The following is a 20,478-nucleotide window of genomic DNA, read 5'->3' on the forward strand; positions in this document are numbered from 1 at the left end:
ACCTGTCCTTGGAACTAGTCAGCAGCGTGGTGTTGCTGAGGTTCGGTCATGGCGCACATCTACCAACTTCTCCTTCTTCTTCTTTCAAATCTGTGGTTCGCGACAGCTGCTCAGAACCAGTCAGAGACTGAATGGCCTCTTCATGATAATGGCTTGAGCAAGGTAGTGCAATGGGACCACTATAGCTTCCACGTCAACGGGCAGAGGATCTTCGTCTTTTCCGGCGAATTCCATTACTGGCGTATTCCAGTCCCCGAGTTGTGGAGGGATGTTCTCGAGAAGGTGAAAGCTACCGGTTTCACTGCGTTTGCGTTCTACTCTAGCTGGGCCTATCATGCGCCCAACAACCACACGGTCGACTTCTCGACCGGCGCTCGCGATATCACGCCCATCTTTGAGCTTGCAAAGGAGCTCGGCATGTATATGATTGTGCGCCCCGGGCCCTACGTCAATGCTGAAGCCAGCGCGGGCGGCTTCCCTCTGTGGCTGACGACTGGCGAGTATGGCTCGCTGCGGAATGATGACCCGCGGTATACGGCCGCATGGACGCCGTACTTTGCCAACATGTCGCAAATCACTAGCAAGTATCAGGTTACGGATGGACATAACACGCTCGTCTACCAGATTGAGAATGAGTACGGTCAGCAGTGGATCGGAGATCCCAAGGATCGCAAGCCGAATAAGACTGCGGTTGCTTACATGGAGCTCTTGGAAGCATCTGCTCGTGAGAATGGTATCACTGTGCCATTGACAAGCAACGATCCCAACATGAACTCGAAATCTTGGGGATCGGACTGGTCCAATGCTGGAGGCAATGTCGACGTGGCTGGTTTGGATTCTTATCCGTCGGTGAGTTACCATTAGATCCTTTTTATTTGTTTCGTTCTGACTGTTGAAGTGCTGGACATGCGACGTGAGCCAATGTACCTCCACCAATGGGGAGTATGTTCCCTACAAAGTGATTGATTATTACGACTACTTCCAAGAAGTTCAGCCAACTCTTCCCTCGTTCATGCCCGAGTTCCAGGGCGGTTCGTACAACCCCTGGGCCGGTCCTGAAGGTGGATGTCCTCAGGACACCGGCGCCGAGTTTGCTAACCTGTTCTACCGATGGAACATTGGCCAGCGAGTGACCGCCATGAGTCTGTATATGCTGTACGGAGGAACCAACTGGGGTGCAATTGCTGCTCCTGTGACAGCAACCAGCTACGACTACTCCGCTCCCATCTCCGAAGACCGCTCGATTGGAGCCAAGTATTCCGAGACCAAGCTACTGGCATTGTTCACCCGTACCGCAAAGGACCTCACAATGACAGAGGCGATCGGGAACGGAACACAATATACCACCAACACAGCCGTCCGTGCATTCGAGTTGAGAAATCCTCAGACCAACGCCGGGTTCTACGTCACATTCCACAACGACACCACCGTTGGTGGAAATCAAGCGTTCAAACTCCATGTCAACACTTCTGTCGGTGCCTTGACTGTCCCCAAGAACGAGGGTGTGATCCAGCTGAATGGTCATCAATCCAAGATCATCGTGACCGACTTCACGCTCGGCAAACGTACTCTTCTCTATTCAACTGCCGAGGTCTTGACCTACGCCGTTTTTGAAGACAGGCCCACCCTCGTGCTCTGGGTTCCTACTGGGGAATCCGGCGAGTTCGCGATCAAGGGAGCCAAGTCAGGAAAGGTTGAAAATGGCGATGGCTGCTCGGGAATCAAATTTGAGAGTGAGAAGAACTATCTCGTCGTGAATTTCTCTCAGGCCAAGGGATTGAGCGTCTTGCGGCTCGATAATGGTGTGCGCGTGGTTCTGCTCGACAAGGCCGCCGCGTACCGCTTCTGGGCTCCTGCATTGACAAATGATCCTGTCGTGCAAGAGGCCGAAACTGGTAAGTTCACTTCATGCGTAGTACATTGTCATTTCATACTAATGGTTACAGTGCTCGTCCACGGCCCGTACCTTGTTCGCTCCGCCAGCGTGTCGAAGTCCACACTGGCGCTCCGAGGAGACTCAGTCGAGAAGACGACACTGGAAATCTTCGCACCTCACAGCGTGAGGGAGATTACCTGGAATGGGAAACAAGTGAAGACCTCTCAGACTTCATATGGCAGTCTCAAAGCGACTCTCGCTGCACCGCCGACCATAAAGTTACCCGCTCTCACCTCCTGGAGATCCAACGACAGCTTGCCGGAGCGGCTTCCATCGTATGACGATTCCGGACCGGCCTGGATTGGTGAGTTGGATTCCAATCGATCTGGCCTGGACGAAATCTAATGCGTTTGACAGAGGCAAACCACATGACCACATCTAACCCCAGTAAACCTGCAACCCTTCCAGTCCTATACGCAGACGAATACGGTATGTCAACCTCTATACCGACACCATCACAAGTCTAACCCGCCTACAGGCTTCCACAACGGCGTCCGCCTCTGGCGCGGCTACTTCAACGGCTCTGCTTCCGGAGTCTACCTCAACATCCAAGGAGGAAGCGCCTTGTACGTTACCCTCCCCATCCCCTCTCAACTATCTCATCGAAACTAACAACCTCCCCTCCGCAGCGGCTGGTCCGCCTGGCTAAACGGCCACTTCCTCGACTCCCACCTCGGCGACGCAACAACCTCCCAAGCAAACAAAACCCTCCCCTTCCCACCCTCCCTCCTCAACCCCACCGAAAACGTCCTCCTCATCGTCCACGACGACACAGGCCACGACCAGACAACCGGCGCCCTAAACCCACGCGGCATCCTCGCGGCCCGCCTCCTCTCCAACGACTCCTCGTCCCCCGCGCCGGAATTCACCCGCTGGCGCCTCGCCGGCACCGCAGGCGGGGAATCGAACCTCGATCCCATCCGCGGCGTCTTCAACGAGGACGGCCTCTTCGCAGAACGCATGGGCTGGCACCTCCCCGGCTTCGACGACAGCGCCTGGACGGCCGAGAACTCAACTGCATCCACCTCGGCACTGAGCTTCACCGGCGCAACCGTCCGCTTCTTCCGCACCGTCGTCCCCCTCGATATCCCTGCTGGTCTGGACGTCTCCGTCTCCTTCGTGCTCTCGACCCCATCGAATGCGCCCAAGGGATACCGCGCACAGCTGTTCGTCAATGGGTACCAGTATGGTCGGTACAACCCACACATCGGCAATCAGGTGGTGTTCCCTGTTCCGCCGGGTATTCTCGATTACCAGGGAGATAACACGATCGGGTTGGCGGTCTGGGCGCAGACGGAAGAGGGGGCGAGTATCCAGGTGGACTGGAAGGTGAATTACGTGGCGGATAGCTCGTTGAGTGTCGCTGGATTTGGGAAAGGCTTGAGGCCGGGTTGGACCGAGGAGCGGTTGAAGTTTACCTAGTTTGCTGAGCTCTGAAGGGTAAATCATGACTACAGTGGTCGATTATGCGGTACTATGCAGATTGAGGCTGTTGGCCGTTGAATCATATAATTGAAATAAATTGTATCCTGGCCGTGTCATGTCCAAGCCAAGTCATCTCTGATCACGAAGAAAAAAAGCATGTAATCATAAAAATACGTCGTAACTTGAAATATATACACAATGTCTAAACCAAGAAGCGGAATCCTCTGGAACTGGCCTGTCCAGGAACACCGCCATCATTGAGGGCATCACCCCGGTCAAGCTTCTTGTTCAGCCGGACAAGGATGATTCGGAGGAGAGTGGCGGAGAGAATAGCAATAAATGCAGTAACGCAGTTGACACTCATGGCGGTGACTATAAAGTGGTCAGAAAGAAATGATCATCAAATGATAGAAAAGTATGAGGACGTACTGAAGCGAGGCGCATCATGGTCAGGGTACATGTAACTGGCGTAGATACTGCTGGCATTGCTGACCATGTTGATGGCAGCCAGTGCGGCGGCACGCTTGGATGCAGGACGAGGAAGGGTGCTCGAGATCCAACCCAGGGCCACGACGTAACCGGCGTACAGGGAGGGGACCATCAGCATCATCGAGAGGTAGCGGGGAGCTACACCGGTGGTGGTCGCAGCGATGATGAATGCGACTACCGAGATGTACAGAGGAGCTGTGATATGGAAGTATTTCTCGCCTGTACGGTCCGAGTGCCAGGCATTGAAGAAGGCGCTGATGACTGCCAGGCAGTAAGGTGGAGCGGTAAGAAGGAGGGTCTCGATCCGGCCGTAATTGAGCGTTTCCACAACAGTTGGGAAGAAGTTAGTCACGGAGGCGGAGGAAACGATACACAAGATGTGTAGCATCTACATGGTAACGCCGCGGTCAGTCATTGCCGTTGCGAAGTAGGAGTAAAGAATAGCGACTTACAAGAATCCAAGTCTTCAAGTCGGTAAAGGCGAGTTTCGCGCCATGAAGGAGCGACTGTTGTTCGGAATCAACCCAGTCGTCTTCGCCGATGTCTTCCTCGAGACGCCATGTAGCGAGTTGCTTTTCCTCTTCCGAAAGCCATGTAGTGGTACGAGGGAAGTTGGGCAGAATCCACATAGCAATGAACGCAACCACTATAGTAATAGCTCCCTCAATGATGAAGAGCCACCGCCTAGAGGAGTCAGCAAGACTGCGCAACTATACTCGATCGTGCAAAAGAAATAGAGAACCATACCAGGCTCGAAGACCCTTAACATGGTCCATACCATCGGTGATACCAGCAGCAATGAGACCAGAGAAAGCACCGGAGATCAGAGAGCCAGAGTAGAGGGCGGCAGTGCGGAATCCCAGCTCCTTACGAGTGTACCAGGCACTCAGAAAGTAAAGGCAACCAGGCTACAACAACAGTCAGCAAGGGGATCACGGTCATGGTACCATTGTTGTCAGAAAGACGTACGAAATAAGCAGCCTCAACGAAACCAAGGAAGAACCGAGTCACAACCAGTCCAGCAAAGTTCTGAGCAGCAGCCGTGGCCGTAGAGATGATACCCCAAAGAATCATCGCACAGGGTAGGTAGATGGCGGGCTTTCCGAACTTGTTCAACATCAAGTTGGATGGAACTACAACGGTCAGTTTATGGTACAGGCTCAGTCTATTGAGGAGGACTTACTCTGCATCAGCAAATAACCAACAAACAGAATACTGACGGCAGTTTGGTATTGGTTGCTGTTTTTCTTCATGCCCAGATCCTCTTCAAGACCAGCAAGCCGAGCAGCTGCCTGGAAGGCGTCAGTATTTTCGTGCGAGTAACCCAGAAAACGTGACTTACAATGTTGTTCCGATCCAGATAGTTGAGAATGTACATGATAACAAGCATAGGAAGAAGACGAATATCAATCTTGCGAACGAGAGCCCTTTCGGCCTTCCGGCGCTCCTCTGGACTAAGGCCAGCGACATATGCAGGAGCCTCTTTGCTCGGATTGGGTCTGTCGGCGTTGGCCACGACTTCTACATTGTCGACGTAGCTCTTATCGATCCCGTCCTCGGGATCGTAGGAGTTTCTGGGAGACATGCTTTTTCGGCCAAGTATGTGCAAGAAGTAGAACAGAACAAGGAAGAAGAGGGTATCACAACAGGAAAGAGAAGAAAGGACGATATTTCAGAAGAAGGGGAGGAAGAAGCGACGATAACAGCAGGATGAAGATCAAAAATCAGGATGCCTGCTCCCTTTTGTGGGAGAACCTGGGGCACCACGCGTGGAGCAAACAAGTTTCCCGATTTTTCAACTCCCAATCCCGGGATGACCAACCATACGGAGGACTGAGATGCGGACGGGGTCCGAGTCAATGGGGTCCCCGGAAGGCCAACACGGTTGAGACGGGGATTCTACCAATGGGGAAGCCGGAGGCGGGGAGAACCAGGAGCTGCAGAGCTGGGGGGGAACCGAATAGTAGTAGTGTGGATTGCAATTCAAAACCGAGGAACAGAGCCGTGGGATGAAGAGAAATGTCGGTACGTAGCGTTTAGCTCAACCGGATGAAACTGTAGCAGCTGGTCAACACCATAGATTTTGCCATCCTGCGGGGAAGAGGGATGGGGATATGTGGAGTTACAGGGACTGGAGATGAAGTATTGGACCATTTGGACATGCTCGGAGACAGTTAGCGTCATGCAATCGAAGCATGACTGGGTGCTGAGCTCTTTTCTCGACAAAATGATTCCACTCCGCGTGGGGGTTGCCGCGTGGGAGACTCGTGGGGGTCATCGGGTTTAGTGGGCCAAAGGAGCCGAAGTTATCATCTGCGTGAAAGAGGCAGAAAAGGGGGAAGAATAGATGAGGTAGTTTGCTCACCTTTAGTAGGTAGTATAGTCTATATTTTACTACTATGCAGATGGTGAATTGATGGGATGAACGCAGAGAGTCAAGGTAAGTGAGAGAGTTGGAGCATGGGGTGGGATGGAGCATTAGGTAAGCGTAAGTCGGCTAACCCGACCAAGCCCAAACACCGCACGGGCCGAAAGACACATGGGATGATGGGAGATCCCTTCCCCCCTTGGCCACACACCTGGTCCATTCCCCTCGTTGACAGGTGACACCACACAGAATCATCCGGAGAACTCATTAACCCTTCGTCATACTTCTACTGGTTTAATATCTCTCCCTCGCTCGTTGTTGTAGCCTTAAAAAGAATGATTCCGGTCAATTTTCGGGAGCTCGGGATTCAGCCAAGCCTTCTCTGTTCCATCCCGTAGCCAAGGAACCTGCCCAGACAAAGTAAACTATCGCTGCTCCGATACGACGCAGAGCCCCTTCTTGAAGACACCCGATCCTTTGAGAGAATTGATCATCATTTCCGTGTGTCTCCTGCTCAAGTATTCAATCAGGCGCGCTTGACAAGGGAAATTCTATGCTTCCTACTCGCGGGACATCTGCGGATCCCTGCTGTTACTTTACAGTATAGACACCGAGAGAACATCTTGAGCATGGAAAGTCCATGCAGTTGAAGTTCATGCAGCTGTTATAGCTAGAGATTGATTCACGGGGATGATCTATTGAGCTCATGGACCCGAGGCAAAAAATCTCAGTGCCAACTGCTTGGTCCCAATGCTTCGTGATGACCAGATCGCCAAATGGACTACAACGCAGCTTTTGCCCCTTAGGGGATTCTGTCCATCATGTGAACGCTAACCAGAAGGGTTGATCCTCGTCGTCCAGAATTCATCTGCGGCGGCCTTAGTAAGAGCTGCCAACGTCTAACACTTTGTCTCTAAGAGAAGACGGGCACAAGATTGGCAGTGCCAATGTACGTGCTTTCACGAAGGCCCTCATATGATGAACCTGAAGCTGATATTCTTTCTGGGTCTAGGTTGACCAGTAATGAACGCCTATCGCAAATGTCGAACCACAAGCCAACATCATTCAATTCAGTAATTTGATGTCGAGCTTCTCAAAAAACAACCTTGTCTTCCGAATGCCGATATACCATGTCCGAGCCCATAACCTGGTAATCAATTTAGAACGGACAGCAGTGCCAAGTCTCCCCAAGTCATCAGTCAACAATGGTTATTGATGAGTTCTGGAGTGCACCCGCGTGACCGTCCCAGCGATTATGCCCAGTCCACAGGATTGAAGTTGAATCTGAGAGTTGAAGCCAGGTAAGTAAACCGACAGATATGAAAAGATCATGCTCAAATCGGCAGAGGCCATAAGTTCTATCCCTGCCCCAGGGTGATACTCCCTCCGATATTCAGCTCACTCACATCCCTAGTAGTGCATCCGACGACAGTGCACTGCAGAGCCCGAGAGCGTCATCACCTTCACATCACTCTAGAGCACAATGATCAACGGCCCCCAAACATATATCAACGTATACGGTCAAGAATCCAAGACTATGGGTAGCACGCAAACAACTGAACGCTAGAGAAGGCATACCCAGACGCCAGAATCAGAACACAGCATTTGCGTAGTACGCTCATCTAGACAAGGATCAAGGTGTTTATATCTGCCTCAATTTTAGATAGCTATATAGATAGCACAATCCGTGAAACTAGCCAGGGAGTCAATGGTCTGACTACACATAATAGATGACGCTACAGAAATCTGTGAGTGGTGGCTCGGGGACTTGCTTGTCATGAAGAGCTGCTTGATTTTATCAGAAGAGCTTCATGAATTGCCAGAAATGCCAGACGTGATTCTCGGCCTCGCAAGACAAACTACGCATAGATAGGGTCGACTGTAACAGCAGTGATATATCGCGCAGGCTTGGGGCTTCTGCTCACAGCCTTCCGCAGCCGTGATGCGAAGTACGTTGACCACCTAGCAAGCTCAAATAGCTTGCTGTACGACAAATTACTTGTTATTGCCCTCTGAAGCATCGCTCAAATGAATCATATTGAGATCTTGGCACTATCGCTTCGCATGGCGATTAAGGTCCTCTCTTCTTCCGTGTACTCGAAAGGCGGAAAGATTAGAGAAAAGAAAACAACATCATGATGCAGGAAAAAGAGTCAAACACGCCACAAGATTGTAAGAAGAGAAAAAAGAAATGAGAACTTTGCATACCCATACCATCCAACCAGAGCTATTACCGACAAACACTTATGCTCCTAAGAAATAAGAGAAGGAGGGGGGGAGGCGTGGGAGCGACACGCAAGTGAATGAGATACACATAGGACCAAATGCAAAAATACAGGAACAAAGAATGAAGGGCAGGCTCCCTTCGGACATTCAGTTGGTGAGACATTGAGAGGATAACAGCTCCAGGATGCTGTACAACAGACATACCATGAGGGGGGAAAAAAGCTTATGCTGAGAGCGAGACTGGAAACGTGGTATTAATCAAAGAGATGATGCTGTCCAACTTTCACGCTTTCAAGAAAGAAAAAAGTCGAAAAGGCAGAACGAGTCCGATGCGAGGTTGACCGTAGACAGAGGGAACTAGCCAGGAGCAGTAGGCGCAAAGCGTTTCGAGTGGAAAGCAGATCTAGCATAGTAGATCATGGACCGAAATCCAGCGTTGTAAATCGGATCGATCCCAGATGATCGAGGAGGGTTTGATGTATGAGTCTGGCTGTAAATGTCTAAGACTCGATCGTCTCTTTGGTCCAATGCAAGGATCTTCGTGCGTCTGAGAAAAGCCGAGCTAGAAAAAAACTGATGAAGTACCTAGAAATGTTGTTGTCGCCATAACACCACAAACGCAGAACAAGGAGATACGCGAGACGATGAATAATCGAAGACGGAATAGTGCAAGTGCGGCAGGTTTTGCGAACGCTCGACCATCATGCATCGGTCTAAAGAAGAATAAAACGCATGCAGTGCTTGAGTTTTAGAATGCTAGTTGCAAAAAGCCACACCACTCGTAGGTCTAGTTATGATGGCTGATGTGCAATATGTGACATGCCAGACAATGTCGTCGAGGGCGAGAGCTCACAGAAAATGAGTGTAAATCTTCGAGGTCTCGTGAACTTCCATTTCCTATGAGTGAACGTTAGAATACAGGTCGTACATCTACTGCTTGGATGGAGATGTGTCTGCCAGGGCTCACCATCTTGAAATTGTTGAGTTCTTCTTTAATCTGTTGAGCGAGAAGTGGTGTCAAGCGGTTGCAGGTTGCAATGTCTCCTCGACGATCGTACTCTCCACTGGGCCACGTCTCATGGAACTGAATGCGAGGACTGAAGACAAGAGTCTTTGTCGCCACGGGTTGCGGCGTAGCAGGTGAGCTTCGAGACTCGGGAATTCGCCCATCCGATAAGAAGTAGTCTTCGCCAGCTATCCTAACGGCCTCGGACCGTCGGTTACCAGCTCGAGACGGGTCCTCAGGTGTACTGGGAGCACTGGAATGCGGCGAGTCACTGCCGGCCAGTGTCTGTGAACCCTCAGCGGCTCTGTTGGAACGGGTTGTAACTGCGGGGTCCGAATTGGTCTCTGGAACATAAGATCGTCAACGAACTGAAAAGCAACACACATGATACGAGGGCACAGCGGCTCTACTCACTCTTGAGGATGCCCTTCCTGACCGCCGCCAGAACCTCTGCCCGTTCCCTGTCACCACCCACAATGCTCTTACGCGATTGGGATCTCTCGGCGCCGACATCTTCCTGAGCTGAGGGATTTTGGGTGCTACTTTCCATCTTAGGAAACACAGTGCCTCCGCGAGGTAGGTCCTGGGGATCTGCGTTGGCAGTCACGCTCTTCCTCTCCGCTTCGACGTTGACCACTGACAATTTGGGTGCCATTGGCTCCACATTTCCGCCATCGTTCGACGAGATGCTCACAATGGACTTGGGACGGAACAGCCCGACGAGTGACCGAGTGGACCTCTTCATGCCCTTGCCCATCTTCCGCAGCATTATCGAAGCTGATGATGCTGTGGATGACACCGACAGATTATCTGTGGAGCTATTGAAGAACCGGCCTTGATGATGCGAGTAAATGCTCTCACCCAACCCACTGGCCTCCTGCTGTTCAGCGATCGCGGCCTGCTCAGGCCCTAACTCTTCTTTTAGTAGTTCTCGTCGGGACTTCTCTGCAGCAATAGCCTCTCTCTTCGCCGGGTTATTCTGCGAAGACGCCTTGAGGAGCTCTGAAGCGCTCCCGAAAGAGAAGGCTCTCCTCAACCGAGACTTGCCGGGCCGTTTGAGCTCGTTCTTAGTGATATCAGCCAGTCGTTGCGAAGCAACGCTCTCAGTCGGAATGGGCGACTGCTTCTCATTTGGTGACTGAGAGCCGGTAGGCGTAGGTTCTGCAGAGACTGGTTGCGACAACGGCGAGGGCTTTGTTGATCGCTTGGTGTCGTCCAACTTGTTCGTACTCTTATTTGAGGGTGCAGCCTCCGTCAATCCTGCCTCGCGTACCTTGGTGCATGTCAGCACAAGAAAAATTTCAGAGTTGAGGGGAGTGTATCTTACAGAGGACGTAGATGAGTTAGCTGAGTGATTGCTGCCCGAGACATCTCGATGAGACTGGGCGGATTGCGGTCGATGGTTGGGGTCGAAGTAATCGTGCACATTCAGGATTGGTGTCGGAGATGATGGCAGGTGAAGCTGTAGATTAATCAAGCCAGCATTATCAATATTCCCCCAACTCCGACGCCTATATCGCTTGGCAAGCTCTGCTTGTGGCTTTTCGGGGCGCGCTGTGTCATCCACACTGGAAACTCGAGCGTGTCCCGGTTTGCGGGACGGTTCCTGCAAGGCATTCTTCGACGCAAGTTGATCCTCTCCTGGCAGGCTAGAAGCTGTTACTGTCGACTGGGCTCCCGCTGCGTTATCTAAACGTCTGCTTCCACGCCGATAACGGTCGGGGGACGGTCGAGCAACGGTAGGAGAGGATATATTCATGAATGACGAGGAAGGCGATGGCAGGTTGGCGGTTGATAAAGGGCGAAGAGGCGGGTCGCTGCGGGACTGTCTCGAAGGGATCGCGGAGTCGTCTTTGGAGCGGTAAGATTGGACGGAAGAGTTGGAGGACGAAGTAGATACAGAACCAGCTGCAGGATGATGGGAGAAACGGGGGTTGGAGCCAACGGCATGAGGATGGACTGGAGTCCCCTGGGGGACGGAAGGAGCAGAGGAAGTTCGGTTCTCTGTCCTCAAATGGGGCGTCCACGACTGACGATTCTGCATGCTGTTGAAGTTGGAATTGGGTAGGCTAGGCGTGCCAGTGAAAGCATAGGGGGCCACAACCTGGTGGCCCGCCCGATAGCCCTGAGATCCGCTCACAGTATTGTACGAGTTCCAGGACATCGTGGAATTGCGAGAAGTTTGCTGCTGCGAAGGCTGAGGAGATGGGGCAAAGGAGCCAGAAGAGGATGAGGGGCGAGTCTGAAGCACAGAAACCGTGCTACTTTGTTGAGGAATCGTTTGCACCAACGCAGCCATGATGTTCTCCACCACCGTTTCTCAGGAGCCTGTCGATTTCGGCGACAACGCTAGTACACGACGAGCCGACGGACGCCAAAATTCGCAGTAATACACGGTGCAAGACACGATTGTGATGTCAAAGACGACTCGAGGGCGTTCAGAGGGAAGGCAGGGAGAACAACAACAGAAGGATTCTGCAACACGTGTATCAGTTTTCTGCTGCACGACGACCGCGACGAGTCCACCAGCGGGCTGATGAAACGAATGGGTTGCCAAAGTTCCACTCTCTTGTTCACCCACAGACTCGGCCAGGGTAGCAGTACCTCTGAATAGAAATCGAAATTGATTATATTGATACAAATTTGAAAGGAAAAAAAACGCTGATGCTGGATGTAGAAACGAAAGGCTCGGACGAGACGAGAAGCGGAAAGGGAAAATCTGGCGACGCGGTGAGACGCAAGGAACACAAGGCTCCAGGGAGGTGGACGTGATCTAAAGCAGTCGAGCCATGTACGATGGAGACAGGGTGGAACAATCGAAGTGAGGCCGAAAACAAAAACAACTGAAGGTTTGATGGAAGGCTGATAAGAGGGGGTCGGGAGAAAGGAGGATCCCTGGAACGGGCACCGTATCTCCTGAATCGAACAGAAGCTTGGGCCTAGGTAATCTCTGCTAGGAGAAGACGAGAGAGGACCTGGTCAGGGACAAGAAAAGAAGAGGGAGATCAAAAGAGGGAGAGGAGGAAGGGAAGAACGAGAAGACGACTGGGGGGAAGGAAAGGAACAGAAAGGAAGTTAAGGAGATAATAATAATAATAATGGGGCGGGAGGAGAGGAGAGTGAGGATTTGCGGATGGGACGTGCCACTATTACTAGCTTAGGGGGGAGCACTCACTTTCTACTACTAGTGACAGGCGGAGACAAGGCAAATGGGATTTTCTGAACACTTTTCTCCTAGTAGGATCACGATGTTGAGGGGAATTCCACGAGGAAGAGGATTTCAATTATCGAGAAGATGGTAAATAAGAATGGAAATGGCTCCTCAGGAAAAGTGAAAAAATCAACGATAGGGATAATGACTGTTCATAGAAAAGGCACCATCTTATTCTCGCATGATTGTTATCGCTGCTGCTGCAAGTCATGCCAGAACGAGAACAACCAGAATACTACTGTAAGTTCAAGATGGCGGACTATGTATGTACGATGTGACTATTGAGGCTATTTTACTATCATTCGGATACAATTTTAGTATATTTCCATTTGGAAATGCAGGTTAATTCTCCTGAACCTCCTCTGCATCAGCCAACCGTGTTCTTTCCACTGGAACACTTCTGCTAAAAAAGGGGAGAGGTAAGACAGTTTAGTTTGGAGCCTTGTATCAATGTACCGAAATTGATGTACATGATCACTTGATACTTCTTTGAAGACTTCGGAAAAAGCCTGGAAACTACTAGATACACAGGTAGCTGCGGTACTAATGGCCCGTACTGTACCTTACCTGACTGGCCAGTACTGACCAGTAACCAATACCTTACCTTGCCTAGTGCTCAAAGCGGGCCAGCTTAGCCCCTGCGACGCCAACCGCTTCACCCGTGGAATGAGTGGATATTAAAACGAACGATTGCGACACACGAACATTAAGACATTGTTTAACATGAAGATCATTCCTCAGATTTCGTTGATGACTTAATTCGATCTCTTCAAGTATATCTTTGTCATTGCATATGACCACTTTTGCAAGTCATGGATAGGAGTTAATCCCTCTTTCTAATCGCAGCCAAAACCTGTGCTCTATCTGCTGATACAGACCCCTTTTCCATCTTTCATCCTTAGTACTAATGCAGCACAAAAGAAAACAACGTGCTAGTTGCATAAGGTCACCACTTTCTCTGGGATTATGAATGCCCTAGCAGCCCGCTAGTCTCCTTGCGAAAACCGATCGTGCTAGCAAGTTGAACGTCGATTCGCAACCACACAGTCGCTAAATCTCTTAGCTGTAATGCTATTACTATACCGGCCCTATGTGAGTCAGCCAGAGGACGGAATCTCGGTGATAGGACCTGAAGATAGTTGCAGAGGTAGCCTTGTCTAGAAAACAGGCAGATGCTATACAAAGCAGAATGATTGGGAGAAATTGTGTCAAAAGCAGCAGCAGCATCAGTGGAAGGATGCCGAGTCGGTGTGGCAGTACCGAGTATTCCGTATTTTCTTTAATAATACGCCTGTGACTCCTTTGTTAGGCTTCCCCAGATTTTGAGCCAGCCCATGCCTCGACCTCTCACCAAATCATCGACAGTGCTTGTCTTGCCTTCCGGTATAGGGAATTTATCACGATTTGTGAGATTCAACCCTCATGAGGTGTGACCGAGACTGATGCAACTTGCTCCATGGTACTCCCAGACCTGAGCAGTTTCAATGTCTTGCGTCCCTGGGAATTTCCGTGTACAGTATCCATGGATCCGGATGTCCCGCCAAACCTAATGGTTATCCACATTTACATATTCCTCCCAAGGACTCAATAGCCGACCAGGCTGAGTCAGGGGCACGCAGAAAAGGCCTCTGTAAGTTTGAACAGAGTCAATTTCGTACCATGGTCCATGGCAACGTTCACAAGCTAATCACATTATTTTGGCAGGGAGAAGTTACCAGAGAATGTGCTCAATGATGTCAGTCATCTTGATACGGACTGGAAGTGCACTGGAGGTCTCCGTACATAATTTTCCAATCACTACAAAGGCGATATGCTGCTGTTGATTCCAAGATTACTGATTGTTGACAGAAAGCTGGGAAAGTTTGGAGCCCGATGAACATGAATCAATCGGATGGATCTCAAGTCTCAGGAAGGCTATTGATGAGGCTGAGGGGCTGAGAGCTGACAGCTAGCAGAAGCATACTCCCCACTTCGAACTCGTATGACTGCATGTGTGATGCAAGTATGCCAGACCAGATCTGATTTCTGACCTGTTGGGCTGGCACTGTCCTCTCAACCATCAGATTCAGATCCATCAAGTTTCAGATCTGCCGTTCACTTTGATCCTCAAGACCCATCTCATACGGAGTACAAAACACCTTATATCAGTCTAGTAAGATGCTTGATGGGCAAGTCATCGCGAATAATATTAATATGAGGAATGTTGAAACTCACCTACATCCATATGCAGATAGCGCAATCACTAACACGGCATGTCTTGACTTGATCCACACAATAAATGGCCTTGTGCTTGCTTGGATAATTACATAACATGTTTGTCTGTACTCCATAGGCAAAGATGCATATACCATCTCCCGCAGGTGTACACTGGCATCTGGAGGACTCATGTTTCATACAACGGAACGGGTGGTCTAAGGTAGTGCGCAGTATTGCCGATATGATTCGAACCTTCAATCCCATCAATTTTTTTGCGGACTGTGAATCCATACTCCGAAGTATCTGAGACATTTGATAAGAATAAACCGATGAAAACTTTTAAACTATGCTTGACTGGATCATGTTTCAGACCAAAGCGCACCCACCCCTGTCTCATAAGTAGATTACCACTCAATAAATTCTGTTACAGAGTACTAACACTCATAGCACAAGCATAGGCCAGATAAATAAAATTCAATTATCATCGAAAGTGTCTGATTATGATCAACCAGCACACATCACCCCGATAATCCTTATCTCCAGGCCAAGCTACCCACCGCTAGGTCCGCTAAATTGATATTTTGCTACAAGACCCACGCAATCCCCCTCCACATACAGCATAGTTAGAAATATGGCCGCAGATCCACGTAAGGAGTAGTCGCGCGATCGACGGGCGCGTCACGCAGTTTTATTCGTGCTTTTGCGAGTAAGTATCCCGTGCGGCGGGCGATCATGTCAGTCAACCAGTTTCAGAATTGAGCGGTGTCAATCATCCATACTGTATCCAGTACCCCCATATGGCGTACTGTGCTTGATGTATCATGATTTGATTCCAACTGCTTGGGTTGTCGACGGGTAAGTTCTCGAAGGTTGTAGACTTGGTATTTTAACGCCACAGAATATTTACCTTGATTGTTATGGAAAGCTTAAACTCAGTGTCGCGGTCATTGCTTTAATCTCTGACATGTCTATCTAGGAGCATTTGACAAAATGAGTATCGAGATCATCACTACTAGTTCTTCCATGTTTGTGGGGTAAGTTCACGCCCAACGGTCAATCATGTGCCAGGAGTACAATGCCATGGTCAACTCAAGTCCCTCATCGACTCTATGATGTAAATATCCCAGTCTATTTGCACCTGTCGATGCTATGTTGCAAAGTTACTTGGTCCTGGACAGTAAACCACAACACTCGGGGTATGATTATCTAATATTTTTCCTGATGAACAGCCAAATGCTCAATTGCTCTTAGTTGCAGAGAGTAATCTGTCTTCGAGCTCCCAGGTTAAGCCATAGATGTATCTGCTCGTGATATATTTTGGCGGGCAGGTATGCAAATATACAATAGCATGCTTAATAGCCGAACCTCAATCGCCCTTTTTATCAAAATGCAACAGTGATGCCCATCCAAATCATCAGAGACTTTTCAATTCTTGCGTGACTAATGACCAAACTAAACAACCACTGCGATCGCGGACACGAAAACGAGGAGGAGATCATTTCTCGTGCCGAGTAGACATAAATTTGCCCGATGCGGTTATCGCGGCTCAGTGCCAGTCCGAAGTCAAAATTATGTTAGTCTGTACCTAGTTACATAGTCGCTAGTTAAAAAAAAAAAAAAAAAAAAAAGAAAAAAAAAAAGCACAGAATGGTAGAAATAACTCATTATGACGAGATAGGTCGACATCATGGTGATTCATACAAATATGGTAGTCATGTGATGTGCTGCTTACACCTGGCTTCTGGCTCGTAGACAAGCAAGAAACAAAGCGTTCATGTTCCTTGCATCATTCCAGATCGATCCAGGAACGTCAGACACATGATAGGACCGAGGTCAGAGGCAACTGTCATTAAGGTAGTCCTGGGTACCTTGCTTGGAGAGTCTATCAGTCATAGACTGCCTACGACGGTAAGCGATACCATCCAATGGCCTGTGCCTTCCCCTCATTCAACCCGGCGAACTCGGTAGTTGGGACGGTACTAAATTACAGAGAACCATTAAGACATCTACTTAGATACCTGTGGTGATGTTTGTAGGCCAGCGGTGAGTGCGCACTGTCAAACTTTAAAGTCTTGCTTAGGAGAGAATACTGACTGGTAAGACCGGATACGAAAAGATGGGTCATAATCCCATTAAAGTGGGAGCATGGGGTGCAGCACTAGAGTCTTGACTCTTTGAATGAGAAGAAGCGTATAAGATCCGGGGAAACAAAGTGTGGAGTACTACAATGACGCTGTCATACTTAATTTATTTGCCATGGGCCCGAGGTCTATTCTTCTCTTCAACCAATGATCCATTATACAACATTCTATATACCACCTCTCATCAGTGGAAATAACACTGCCAATGCCGCATGATCAGGTCGTGGAAGATTCGAGGCATCCCTAGAGTCGACAACGTCTATCCAATTCTATCCGAAGCGGATTCATCCAAATCAAGGAACATGCGCCGCAGATTCCGAGTCCCGGACGAGAACGAGGCATCCAGGCAACTTGCTGGATTTCATTTCTAGCTCAATAACTTGACAGAAATGATCTATTTAGTTCGATGATTAAGCCAATATAAATGACACAATCCAATTTGGATATATTATGCTCCACGACACCTGTCATGGAAACCTTGTATACACACCTGTCAAAAACTCAAGCTGAAACCATCGCGATGTACTCCGTTCGGCGCCGAGATAAGATCGACCGTGTTTATCCAGGGTGGACAACAACCAACAACAAGCACTTGTACTTTTGCCCATCAATTATTAAAGAAATACCATACTGCTTCCGTCTGTCAGATGACCTTTACAAAGATAATACCCAGCATCAATGGTACACCACGGTCAAAACGGTAGATATCCAGTGCTATATTCCGCGCTAGCCAGCTGGGTAGGATCATGCTCAATCTTAGTCCGCATTTCTGACAGTCTCATTAGTGGGGAGTCCCTCCCGTATCCAGCGATAAATACACTTAATTCAGCTGTTAGAGTAGTAGCCCCAGGCAACACGGAACTAAGCCACTGATTATCCGGATTCTAGGTTGGGGTCGTCTGCAGGTGGCTGCAATGGGAAAGTCGACCAAGCGGGGTTGTTGCTACCGAGTATTAAGGTATGTATTCTGGCAAGTAGTCTGCGCCGGCGTTGTCTGTCGTTGTCTGTCGTTGCAACTCACCAGGAGCAACTCCTAGCCTATTGTTTCTGTAGATGGAAAGTAACTTTAGTGTTTCTGACAAAGTGACGTACGAAAATCGAGTCTTACCTGCATCAGAAGCATTTCCTTTAGATTAGACCACAGAATATTCACATGAAATGAGGTCTCGGATTGCGTACGTGTCTAATATACCCGTACTCTGGTACGACATAAGACATGCATTATTCTAAAAATAGAGAGCAGAAACAGTGATGTGGGCATCGAATGCATACTCCAGAGAACAGCGCCATCAGCATCAATATTGCACTTCTGAGTCTATCGAGTCAATCGCCAGAAGATTGGTATCCGAGTACTAACTTGTATGTAGTGGCCTACCCTGGCCAACCCGATATTCGAGTCTAGACTGATTCCTTCGAGGTTCTAGAATGTCCTCTTGTCAGCATGGAAGTGATGTAATAGAAAGACTCGATCTGCTGGCTTGATTTCTAAAAGAGCTAGCATGTGCGTAAGTTTGCTTGAAAGGCGTTGTCATGCTGAAAGCTTGACCAGGACACCCTACCCCGACCGTGCTTGGTGTTGGTGGGCAGCACTGTCACGAAGGTAGATGTTTGTATTACCTTTATGGTCATCTTTTACTACATCAGTCCTGGAGGTTGCACATCTTTGCTACTGTATATCTGACAATGATGCCGTAGCCTTGAGATATCCAATAATGTGCCCATCAATGTTTGCAGATATAGGGGAAGACCGTGAGATTGGATGAAATATCCATCTTGTAGATATGGATGGCACTGAGGCAAGTGGAATGCTTAAGCAAAAGCATCATAGACAGCATGATCAGAACCACACTTTTCGCAGATCTTTGGTGCTGTTATGCAGTCAGCTTGAACAATGCCTCAAGATATGATGGGCTGTTCATCTTTATGCTAAATTCGAATATACGGACAGACAGGCTAACAATGCAAATGTCGAGTGATCAATAAACAGGAGACAAAGACATGACACTCGCGTCTCTCAGACTATATGCTTCATCAATTTCATTGTCATGACCGCTGAACAATAATCATGACGGAACCTGAAACAGACAGAGACAAAGCAACCTCAACTACAGAGACAAACACAATAGAGCATGGTACACTTCACTCTCCCTTCATCTTCAGCAACACATCACTCCCAGTGACCTCCTTGTCCACCGGCTGCCAAAGACCTCCCATTATCTACCTGATACCAACCCTCAACAACGATGCAGCGCACAATGATCTCAAGACCACCTCACGGCCATCAAAGAGCATACAAATACTACCAGCAAGCCTCCTTCAGCTCCCAAGTCCTAATCGGCAGCTCACCACCTCTCCAACGGATCTCTACGCAGCAAGATGTGCCACATCTCCATCTTCTGGCACAACTGTGACCACCTCATCCCCATGACCCTCACCTGTCCCTTCCAGGATCTCCCATCGCATGCCACGGAACCGACATCAACTGCCCTCCTCGGCGAGCCCTGCCCCCTCTGCAGACAAGCATACCCCCCAAGCAAACAAATCCTCACCACCCACCAGAGTCTCCTAACCGCACAAACACTCGCCTCCATCCTCAACGTCTCCGTCGCGCAACCAGGCTTCCTAGACATGGTAGCCAGATTCTTCGCCCGCGGTGACCACAAACGCTTCGACCAGCCCGGTCCCGAAAGAGCAGTCTATGACCAAAGCGATGGATACCTAGACGCCTTGGCGGAGGAGTCCCGGCTAGCCGTCCAGGCTCTCGACCTAAGCCTATACCTGGACCTAGACCTGGATGACCTGTGTGACCTCACTCCAGCACCAAATTCAGAGCCAGAGGCGCACGACGGGCACCCAGAGTCAAATGACTCCACGCCGACGGCGATAGCAAGCTGGGACGGGTTGAACTGGGAGGGCCGGAACGTTCACCCCTCAGCGGGATTCTATTACTATTCGACTGGCTCCAGGTCCGTTTCCGTGCCGAAGACTGAAACCGAGCAAGCGCATACGCCTACAATTGCACCTCAGCAACTGCTAGCAGCCGGACGGTCGAGCGAATTTGCTGTCCACGACGGCGACAGTGACGGGAGCCAGAAGTGGAGTGGAGCTCAGGACCAGCTGCAAGTGACAGATCTAGTGCCGTATACGCCTATCGCTGTCGCGATACCACTGGGAGTGGGTCACGGCTCGTCTTGCGCTCTTGCGGGGAGTGCAAGAAATCGGCGAGGGGAGTCAGTGGATCCGTCCTCTGTGCATGTGCCGCGAAAGACGCATGAGATGCCGCGTGCCATGCTCGTGAGGCGGATTACGCAGCGGAAGAACGGGAAGAAAAGGCAGGCGATGGTGTCGATTGGGAAGTCGCCGCTGGCGCGGGGAGAACACCAGCGCAGGAGGGACAAGAGAGAGGAGTGACGCTGTGTGTTTGTCGAGCATACTACCGCAGCCATGCGCGGGCGCATGGTGATTTGTTTTCCCCTTTAC

General features: G+C 49.8%; 4 protein-coding genes across 4 annotated transcripts; 2 read left to right on the plus strand and 2 right to left on the minus strand.

Annotated features, from left to right (window-relative positions):
- Nucleotides 1–48: 48 nt before the first annotated feature.
- On the plus strand, nt 49–3,358 carry ALT_7629 (glycoside hydrolase family 35 protein; the record flags this gene model as incomplete). Its single annotated transcript, XM_033557447.2, has 6 exons — nt 49–849; nt 899–1,895; nt 1,947–2,240; nt 2,294–2,365; nt 2,415–2,502; nt 2,566–3,358. 6 exons carry the CDS (start codon nt 49–51, stop codon nt 3,356–3,358), a joined length of 3,045 nt encoding a protein of 1,014 aa, XP_033413338.2.
- A 205-nt stretch (nt 3,359–3,563) lies between these two features.
- On the minus strand, nt 3,564–5,435 carry ALT_7630 (putative MFS transporter; the record flags this gene model as incomplete). The annotated part of the gene is made up of 7 exons (XM_033557446.2): nt 3,564–3,733; nt 3,791–4,238; nt 4,303–4,534; nt 4,598–4,758; nt 4,820–4,983; nt 5,034–5,142; nt 5,193–5,435. 7 exons carry the CDS (start codon nt 5,433–5,435, stop codon nt 3,564–3,566), a joined length of 1,527 nt encoding a protein of 508 aa, XP_033413337.1.
- Nucleotides 5,436–9,293: 3,858 nt separating this feature from the next.
- On the minus strand, nt 9,294–11,749 carry ALT_7631 (uncharacterized protein; the record flags this gene model as incomplete). The annotated part of the gene is made up of 4 exons (XM_033557445.2): nt 9,294–9,341; nt 9,412–9,794; nt 9,865–10,723; nt 10,778–11,749. The coding sequence occupies 4 exons, from the start codon at nt 11,747–11,749 to the stop codon at nt 9,294–9,296; spliced, it is 2,262 nt and encodes a 753-aa protein (XP_033413336.2).
- Nucleotides 11,750–19,374: 7,625 nt separating this feature from the next.
- Nucleotides 19,375–20,409, plus strand: ALT_7632 (uncharacterized protein; the record flags this gene model as incomplete). The annotated part of the gene is made up of 1 exon (XM_033557444.2): nt 19,375–20,409. One exon carries the CDS (start codon nt 19,375–19,377, stop codon nt 20,407–20,409), a length of 1,035 nt encoding a protein of 344 aa, XP_033413335.2.
- Nucleotides 20,410–20,478: the final 69 nt, after the last annotated feature.

This window comes from Aspergillus lentulus (genome assembly GCF_001445615.1).
Source record: "Aspergillus lentulus DNA, contig: Alt16, strain: IFM 54703, whole genome shotgun sequence".
In the NCBI taxonomy this organism is placed as follows: Eukaryota; Fungi; Ascomycota; class Eurotiomycetes; order Eurotiales; family Aspergillaceae; genus Aspergillus; species Aspergillus lentulus.